General features: G+C 41.0%; 1 protein-coding gene across 1 annotated transcript in view; it reads left to right on the plus strand.

The window, feature by feature from the left end:
• Nucleotides 1-1,273: 1,273 nt before the first annotated feature.
• Itga8 (integrin subunit alpha 8) overlaps nt 1,274-10,220 on the plus strand; it is a 189,065-nt gene continuing 180,118 nt past the window's right edge. The window contains exon 1 of the mRNA XM_010617262.1: nt 1,274-1,290. Coding sequence (XP_010615564.1) covers nt 1,274-1,290 — 17 coding nt within the window. The remainder of the gene's footprint in view (nt 1,291-10,220) is intronic.

Consider the following 10,220-nt stretch of genomic DNA (forward strand, 5'->3'; position numbering starts at 1 on the left):
GAATTTATTGGTACATTTTAGGGATACAGTACAGTTACATTCATTGTTAGGATCTTGTACCTCTACATGACAGGTCTTGGTTCTCATTTTTTCCCCTTCTCCCTGCCCTCCCTTCACCGCTCCTCCCCTCCCCATTTACAAACACTTTATTTCCATCTTTTCATTTTCTCACCTTTTTTCTTTTCCCTTATTACCCTTCCCCTACCCATCCCACCTCCCCTACACCTTTAGACCTTTTCTTCCCATTTCACAATGTCAGTTATCTCATTAGGATCTTATGTACTATTACAGTTTATTCACACCAGAGAAATTATTCAGTATTTACACTTGTGTGACTTATTTATTTCACTTAGGAGTATATATCCTCAATATGTATCCATTTCCCTATGAATGAATCTAATTTCTCGTTCTTTATGGATAAGTAATATTCCATTTTATAGAAAAACCACATCTTCTTTATCCAGTTTCCAACTGATGGGCAGATGGGCTGTTTGCAAGTTTTAGCTATTACAAACTGTGCCGCTATAAACATGGGTGTGAGTATATCACTGTGATATGATTCTTTTAGTTCTTTTGGAAAGATACCAGCTGCTCCTCAGACAAAGGACTATTATCTAGAATATATGATTTTCTTTAAAGGGAAAAGAGAGATAGAAGAATGGTATTTCTCTATCTCAAAGAGCAACCTTATCAATGTTATGGGAGTTAGAAATCTGAGGGTCATGGAATGCAAGGGCTGGGATTCACACAGTTACCAGAATCACTTAGTCTCGACGCACTGCACCCACTGTCAGTCTCTGTGTCTGTCCGTGAGGATAACAGTGGGCTGAGGTAAATCTCTCACACCAACAGAGTCTGTAGATGGTTGCTCCCCAGCCCTCAGAATGTGACCAGGGCCGTCACCTGCCTCACCTCCTGCGGTCATCTCGGTGCTGGGGACAGAAGAGCTGGCCAGTAAACGCTTGCAGGAAGAATGAATGAATGGATCACCTTTCCTCCGTCTCTGACTCTCACACGGAAGGACAGAAGAGGAAAGAGTTAAGGAACGCGGAGGGTCCGCACAGCTGGAGTGAGTTGTCGGTGGAAAGCCAGCAGGACAGTGCCGGAGGAAGGGGGTTTGGCATAGTCAGTCTCCGCTGAGCGCTGCTGGGGCAGTGCAGCTGGCAGCATCTAGAAATGAAGAGGCAGGAGCATCTGCTGAGTCCCACGGCATGGGCACTTGCCTTTTTGCTTTTGGGTTTTGTTTTTAGAGCCTGAGATGACAAGGACCGAGATGGACCCTATGGTTCGGTAACATCTTAAAACAAAAAAATCTGGGAGTTTCTCCGGAGAGAGAGAGAAGGAGAGGTTTCAGAAGGCAAAGACAATAGAGGATGGAACCCAAAACATGTAAAGGCAAATACGGGTTTTCAGGGATCTTCAGAGATTCTCTACAAAGGAACAGACAGATCACTAAAGGGGAGAGCGGCAAATCTGTAGTTTCAAACTATGGGACTGTGATGTGCCCCTATCTGCCCAGACACGCATGCCTCCCCAAGACTCCCTCATACCTGGGCTTTCTGAGAACACAGGCAGAATGTTCACTTCGAGAACATGGTCGTACACTCCTGTACTCCAAGCCATCTGGGAGGCTGAGGCAGGAGGGTTATAAATTCAAGCCCAGCCTTGGCAACTTAGTAATTGAGCAAGACCCCATCTCAAAATAAAAGATAAATAAAGGGCTAATGATGTAGGTCAGTGTGAAGACCCTAGGTTCAATCTTCAGTCCCACAAAAAGCAAAACAAAGACAAAAAACAGTTCCCAAGATAAACAGTAAATATTCTTTTTGGAGTAATCAGAGAAACAATATAAAAGAAAACTTGTACGTGAGATATAACAAATACTGAACACTATTTTTCATTTCTGCTTTAAATATTTCACTTTAAGGTAGCAGATTAGTTACAGTTACAGAATTAACTGGTGAACTTGGAGACATACAAAGAAAATATTGAGATAAATCACACAGAATTAAAAGTATAAAAATAAAATAAAAATCTAGGTTTTTTTATGAGAAGTGAGATATGAATTGGAGTCTCAAAAGATGGTAGAGATATATGACAGAAGCAATATATGAAACTCTATAGTCTGATAAAATCTTTTCTAAACTGTGAAAGATAATTAACACATAGATTCAAGAAGCTCTTTACCTCAAGGAGTGTAAGTAAAAGGAAAATTACAACTATGCACATCATATTAAAGCCATTATATGCCCAAGACAAAGGGAAATTTTAAAAGTGAAGAGTTTTGAAAAAATGGCACGTTACCTTTAAATAAGCAACAATTCAGAGGATAGCTGATTTCTCAACAGACAAAAATTAAGAGTAGAAGCCACTGCATGATGTCTTCAAAGTGGCAGAAATAAACAAATGAACAAATAATTTAAAAATAAATTGTCACATTCTATACAGACTGAAAATATGCTCCAAGGATGAAAGTGAAATAAAACCATTTTCAGACAAACCAAAACCATGAGAGTTTTTCATTAATGAACCTCACTAAAATACTCTAGTGATTATTCTTCAGACAGAGGGTAACTGACCATAAATGATACTCAGAAATTCAGGAAAGAGTGAAGAGCAATAGAAGGGTTAAATATGTGGAAATACATGAATAAACATCATTTTTATAAGGAAATCATGGTCATCTGTGGTATTAAATTTTTTTAGAAAATATGATAACAATAGCATATAAGTCAGAAGGGGATAAATGGCATTATAGCTTCCTAAAGTGTCTGAAATTTTCTGGAAAGAGGTAAAAATGTTAATTTACAATAGAACTATGAAAGAAATGCACATTTTTACAAGTGTAATAAAAGTATGAAATTATAAAGAGAGTAGAGGGAAAATGACAATGAAAATACTTCATCAGTTTAAAGCAGACAAGAGTGAAAAAAGAATATGGCATGGTTAGGACAAATTGAAAGCAAGCAGGATGTCAGTAGATTTAAATCCAAATTTATGAATAACTACATTAAATGTAAATTCACCAAATGCTTCAGTTAAAAGACAAAGACTAACAGTCTGAGTAAAACAACAGAATCCATTTGTGTGTAATCCACACTAAAAAGACTGAAGATAAACAGCAGCAACCAACAATATCCTATGCTATAGCAATCACAGGCCTAGGTATATGCTCAACAGTTGCATTTGCATGCAAAAGAGTACACGAGAGACATGCACACAGATGATCATAGCAGTATTGTTCATTTGTAGAAACACAAAAACAAGAACAATCCAAATAACTGTCAATAGGAGAATGGAGAAATACGGCATAATGTGTTTTATACAACAGAATACTATTCACCAATGCAAAATAATGCACCAGTGATAAAATAGTAACTTGGCTGAACCTCAAACATACGTCAAACAAAAGAAGCAGACTGTGTGCTTCCATGTATGTGAAGCTCAAAACAGACAAAGCTGTGCTTTATTAGTGAGGGCAGTGGTTAGCATGGAGAACACACAGGCAGCAGTTGGGAGAAGCACAAAGGGAGATTTGGGGATCTTGGTAGTGTTCTCCCTCTGGACATGGTAGTCACAGGGTATTTAGCTCTATAATAATCCATTATGGATTGCATGTATAATTGGCACCCTTTTTGTGTTTGTTAACCTTCCAATCTTTAAAAAGTTAAAAACAAAACAAAACAAACACTTGATGTCTGTCTCCTCTTGCCAGTCTTTCCTGCACCCAGCCAGAGTGACCATTTCACATTCATCAGACCTGCCCACCTTCACCGTGGTATGCCATCCTCATTCTGACCTTGATATTTTTTCCAATATGGACGACTTTATGTGCATACTCATGACATATTTCCTATTTTTTTCCATTCATATAACTGTCAGATTAATAACCCTACATCATCACTTATCTCTCAAAAAAAACTTAAAATAATCTGGAACCTTCCCTATAACCTGTTGTTGCCAAAACAGTATTAGCTTGACCAAGAGAGCTGAGCATTGTGCTCAAAAGTCCAACAATTTGCAGGCTAAGTTTTAGCAAATGGTGAGTCCTTGGGAAAGGGGAGCAATGTGTGGGAAATTGAAGGCAAAAGACAGCATCATTTCAGAAGCATTCCATAGTCAATTAGGAATCTAAATAGCAGTGATTATTGACACATATTTCTTTTCATATGTTTTTGCTCAGTGAGTCTTCATAATTCCATGAGACATATTTCCAGTATGTGCATTTTACAGATAGGGAAATCGAGTTAGAGAAACAGTATGTAACTTGCTCAGGGTCCCTATAGTCTGAAGCAAAACAGGGCTGTGAACCCAGGATCTGGCTTGAGAAATCCATTCTTTAACTTTGCCTACATCACCTCTCTATCTCTGAAGAGCACTGGTTCCAAAACAGAAAATCACCTGTGGCTAAACTGACAGCAAGACTCAGTGCTGAAGAGAAATGCTAACCGTGGTTAGGGTTCATTTCTCATTTCCCATGAATGAGATGTGAATGCATGAAGGTGTAAGGTTACTAAGTGCTGGATAATAAACAGCAAAACTAACAATAGAAAGAACTGCAATTTAGATTCCTTCTCTCCCTGGGATTACCATCATTTCCCAGATTTGATATAGCAGCATAAATAATGACAAACAGTTTTACAGGAATTCATTCTAACACCTACTTTGAACAAGTTTTTCTGTGAATCAGTGCAAAAATAGACCAAGCTTAATCCATTTGACTCATTTCTTTCTCCTTCCTGTAATTCTACCTGATGTTTTTCTTTTTTTTCTTTATCGGGGGTTTTAGTGCTCATCTGCTGGTTTTAATTTAGCTTGTCATGTTACTATTTTGTGCATGTGCCCAGAGGCCTTTGGGAAAAGGACGCAATTTTTATTAGATTAGAACACAAAAAGCCAGAAAGATAAATTAAAGACAATTAGTCATATTTTAGATAATCTAAGTACTGTAGGAAACCAGAAATTCACTTCCAACTTCAAGTTATTCTTTCAAAGATTACTCACTCTTGAAACTAGCTAAGGCATTCCCTTTGGGGAGAGTAAAATGATCAAGGACATCCTCACAAATAACTTAGGCAGACACTGTCATGGAAAACCACTGGATGCAAAGCAGGAGGCCTTTTTCTGTAAGTTACACAGATGCTCAAGTGCACAGATTCTATAGGAGGTGTATGATTTTCAGGAATGCTAAATGTCTTGGCTTGGTCTGGTGTGCACAGATGAATTCCGCTAAGAGTCTTTTCGAAGTCAGTGAGTCCGGAGAAGCCAAAGCAGATGAAGAGGACTCTAACCATATATCTTTCAAAAAGTCATGTCACAGTCTGTTTCGTTCTTTGTCTTGTCACATGGTTTCCATGTTTCCCTGTTACAAAATGTCTCAGAGTCTTGGCTACCTTACCGCTATCCCCATCATTCTCTAACACCACGGCCTTTCAGTCTCGCTCCTGCCATTTACTCATCATATTCTGATCAGTTTGCTTGCTTTTATGCTGCTTGTATTCTTACTAAATCATTAGTTCCACAAAAGGAAGAATTATAGTCACTCTTCGGTATCTGCAGGGGGTTGATTCCAGGACCTGCATGAGGACCAAAGTCCAGGGATGCTCAAGTTGTCTGTATAAAATGGTGTGCTATTCCCATATAACCAGTGCACATCCTCCTGAATATTTAAAATCCTCTACATCACTTATATGTAATATAATGTGAATGCTCTGCAAATAGTTGTTATACTGTATTGTTGAAACAATAATGACAAGGGGGAGAAAAGTCTGAAAATGTGTAGTACAGAGTCATTTTTCCCCTAGTTTTGCATCTGTGACATTTAGCTGTGGAGGGCTGGCCGGGTGGGTACCTTATCCCCCATGACTGCCACGGTGCCCCAATAGCAACTGGTGCTCAGACTTGCTGAAAGGATTAAAAACAATGAATAAATCCACAAAATCAGGAAGCCAAGTGAGGTTGAGTAGGATTTGCAAAGATGGCAGGGAAATCTAATTTGAAATTTCGTAATCAAATGGGAAAATATTAAGCAGCATTTTAATGGGCGACATCCTCCCCCACCCTTCTGATCCTTCCTTCCTTTTTTCCCCCTCTCTCCTTCCTTCCATTTTTCTTTTTTATTTGATGATTTGCAGAGCTATAACAAGGAAACAAAAATCCAAATAAATGTGGAGATCACCTCAATAGTTGGAAACATTTTAGTGGATAATATTTTAAAAATCCATTTGTGAGGGTCATGTGTGTTTTGGGGAGGCTGAATCATGATTCACCAGGAAGACTTTTCTTATTCATGGAAAAAACCCATCCCTTGCAGAGGATCGCAGACACTAGAGGGCAGTCCTAGACATCCTTGCCGTATTTTCTACAGACTAAACACAGTCCTCTGCTCTCTGGTGTCTACATCAGTGGGGAGAATTCCTTGCTTCCCATCTTAAGGGCCCCTTGTTTCCAGGCACTGGAGTGACACTGCTGTCAACACTAATACATTAAGGAGAATTAGAGACTTTTTTTTAAAAGCTCCTTGAAGACTCTTTTTGCATCGAACTCACTCAAGAGCCCCTTGCACCATCCTATCCCTGCATCCGCGTTGCAGAATTCTGGCATGAAATGACCCTCACTGAAGCCTGCAAATCATTCAGGGTCCCGACTATAGGTTCAACTCTTCCCAGGGTTTGGTTTCTCCTGAAAAATCTTTCCCCAAATATCAGTGGTCAGGGAGAACATGGTTTTCCCCGTCACCTTCCCTTTAGAGGAAGAATTGTTTTACAAGTCTTTATTTTTGTATGAAGCAAGGCTGTTTTTAAAGGCTTGTTCTAAAAAGAGATCAAGTTAGAGTCTGGTTCCGACCAGTGGGAATTTTCCTTCCGCTGGCTGAGCTTGAACTGCTGCCAACAGGGGTGACACTGCTCGATGAAGCACTTTTAACTTAAGAGTGGCTAATAAAATCGTGAAGGAAAAGTATAAAAGACAATGACAAACACAAAAATCATCAAAACAGGAAGAAAAATTATTTGACTATGATGGAGCTCACCCTCCGGAGAGCAGAATAGGAAATGTGCAGACATCATACATGGAAGTCAGCAGAGAATGTGGCGGTCTCAAAGTGGTTTCCCCTCCGTGGGTTTCAATAGCCATTTTCTGCTAATCAGTTCCTTTTAACCTCACAAGAAACCTGAGAAATGTTGGACAAAAGAAAAGTCTGAAGTCCACTGACCAAATTTCAAGAAGAGTTTGGAAGCCTGCTTTCCTTTTCTGGTGCATCTTTCTTTATTTTTGAGTCCATGTTGGCAGTCTATAATGATTATGTTCATTACAGGGAGCTGGCACACATAGGTAACACTCAATTCTTTTTTTATCCCCTTCTTCCCCCTTTCCCCCTTCCCATTTGAAAAAGACCTCCCTCCTTAATTCCTGTCATCTATCTTTTATTCTGTGCTTTATTTATATTTTGAGTTTCTCGTAGAAGAGAAACCATGCAATATTTAAGCTTGTGTGTCTGATTTATTTCATTTAACAATAAGGTGTCTACTAGTGCATCAGGTTTCCTAAAATGACTCATTTATCCTTCCTCAATGCACAGCCACAGATGAATGGATAAAGAAATGGGGTGTCTGTACCCAATCAAGCACACATTGCATTTAGATTGGCTTATTTCATAAATGGCGCCATCAACATATTGAAAGTGTGGTTGTGTTAATGAAATAATCACGTCAGAACTCAGACTTTCTGATTTCGAGGCATCACATTTCATCACATAAGGAAATAGGCTTAAACATAATCAGAAGTGATAGCTGGTCATTCAGTTATGAGTGTCTTTGGTTAGGAAGTACCCACTAACTGGTTAAATGCTACAGCATCTCTATTTTTAAGCACTTTGTACATGGCTACAACTCCAAGATCATTTTTTCCCTCTGGTACTCTTTAATTGTTTATTTTTGGAATGTTTGGGCCAAATCTGTTCCATCTTTGACCTTTGGGCTCTTTCCTTTTTAGGGAAACAACTATGTATACCTTTCTCACTATTCAATGTACACATGCGCTCTCATACACGATAAACAATCCCCAGGCTTGCTTTTCTGACAAATAAATCAGTGCCTGTAGATCTTTAAAATGTCAAACTTCTCATTCAGAGTGAGACCTGTCACTGTCCGAGTGTGTCTTTGACAACACCCCAGATCTTGCTGATTGGCACAGTTCCCATGTGTCAGAATGCTGAAACGTCCAACACACTTATTCAGATGTATTCCTTCCCTGCAGTTATGGAAGGCTTTCTTTTGGCTGGCTTCTTAAAAGATTTACTGCTCTCCCAGGCGTTTGGCCTCCCAGGAAGGTCAAAGAGCTCTGAGTTAGTTTGCTTTCCCTCCACCCTTTCAATACAACGGTGTCACCAAGCTTTTTTTTTCTAAAAGCACACAGCTGTGTTACCGAACCCACAAGCATCACTCATAGACATGCCCACAGGGTCAACCTGAAAGAGCTCACTGCCTCTACAAAGGTGAAGTCTATGCCTTAAAAATTTTGGCAACCAACCCTTTGGAAAATCAGCTTTGGCTGGTTCAAATTCCACCCCTAACTTGCTTTGTGAACATGCGTAGTATGTGCCCCTCCTGAATCCTGATCTGGGTTTTTGTCTGCAAAGTGGAAAGTGATCGTATTGAGAAGATAGGTTTGCGAGAGTCAAGAGCAACTATGTCTTAGGTGAAAGAACAAGACTACATCCGTGTATATGACAATAACTCAATTCTTCCTTACCTACTTGTCTTCAACCAAAAGAATAGAAAAATGAGGACTATGGCAGGGATATAAGCAAGTGGGAGACACACGGGTTGCTCTGTGTATGAGCTACTCTGTGTGAATCAAAGCTTTGTGTACAATGTGGCCAGTTCTGCCCAGAAAGTCAGTTACATGAGTCAGGTGCAATGCAGGATCACCCTATTACTTTCTAACCACTTAGACGTACACATCGACCTAAGGCTTGCCTGCAATGTGACAGATTTCAGCATGCTAGGGTCAGGAAAGGAACAAGTTGAAGTTATTCCTTGACCTCAATGGCCACAACGGCTTTAAACATTCCTGCATGTATGCTACATGTGAATTCCTCATTGAAAAATTTTACTTTGGGAAATATCACTTTTGATTAACACAGAAACTTGACCAGAGTAGCATTCTGTGTCCAACAGAAATGGACTTTCACCACCTACTCTTAACTCCTGATCTGGGAAAGGACGAAACATTTAGGAGATGATCCAGACGTAGCAATCTGCCAGGAATTCTTCTGACAACCGATTTTCATGGAAAAGAGATGAGAAAATCTGGTCTTTCAGTGGGCTCCGAGATGTTTTTCTTCAAGTAGTTTCCCAAATCCTTCCCTCCTGCCATCTCTCCCTCGATCCTTTTTCTTTTCCTTAACAGCTGTGTCCGCCACATCGGGGTCTTCTCTCTGTTAACTCGGTTGGGAACTCTGTCCCCCTGTGCAACTGGGGAAAAGCTGCTTTGCTCTCTTCCAACACACACTCATACGCACGCACCCTCGCCACTAAGCTTTTCAAAACCCCGCAGGCGTCTCGCGTCTCTCCTCTAGCACCCTTTGCTTCAGTACATTTCAAACCATGTTCTTGTGACTCGGATCCTCGGCCCCAGGAGATTAGGTCCAGAAATAACTAACCGCTCCCCACACAGGGGACGTGGAAGGAGATCAATAACTAACATCCGGAGGTCGGAAAAACCTACACCTTCTACTCCAGCTTTGGACAACCTGTACACTGCCTCATTCCTTACTCCGTAGATCTTACTCACACAGCGTGGAGAAAATTCACAACCAAGTCACTGGAAGTGCCTGAGGCACCCCTGAGAAAGACCTACCCAAAATCTCAAGGCTTTCTTTGTTTTCCAGGTCCCCTGCCCCAGAGGCGGGGCGGAGTTGAGGGCGGAGGGGACTGCTGTCTTGCACTGCTGTCTTGCACTGTCCTCTGCAGTCCCAGAGGAAGGGTCCACAGACTGCGAGGTGACGCTAAGATGAGGGCTCTACCTGCTTGACCTGGGCTGGGGCAGGGGACCCTTTGCTCTTCCTCCGTCCAGAGTGCGCAGTAGCCGGAAACAAGCAAGCCCTCGGCCCCCGCGCGTGAACCTGCTTCAGGAAACAATAGCTCGGGGGCGGCGGGACTCGCGCAGCCCCTACTTAGCCGCCCCACCCCGCCCGGCCGCTAGGAGGCGCTGCGCGC

Source organism: Fukomys damarensis, unplaced genomic scaffold (genome assembly GCF_012274545.1).
Source record: "Fukomys damarensis isolate Sample0158 unplaced genomic scaffold, DMR_v1.0_HiC HiC_scaffold_37, whole genome shotgun sequence".
Lineage (NCBI taxonomy): Eukaryota > Metazoa > Chordata > Mammalia > Rodentia > Bathyergidae > Fukomys > Fukomys damarensis.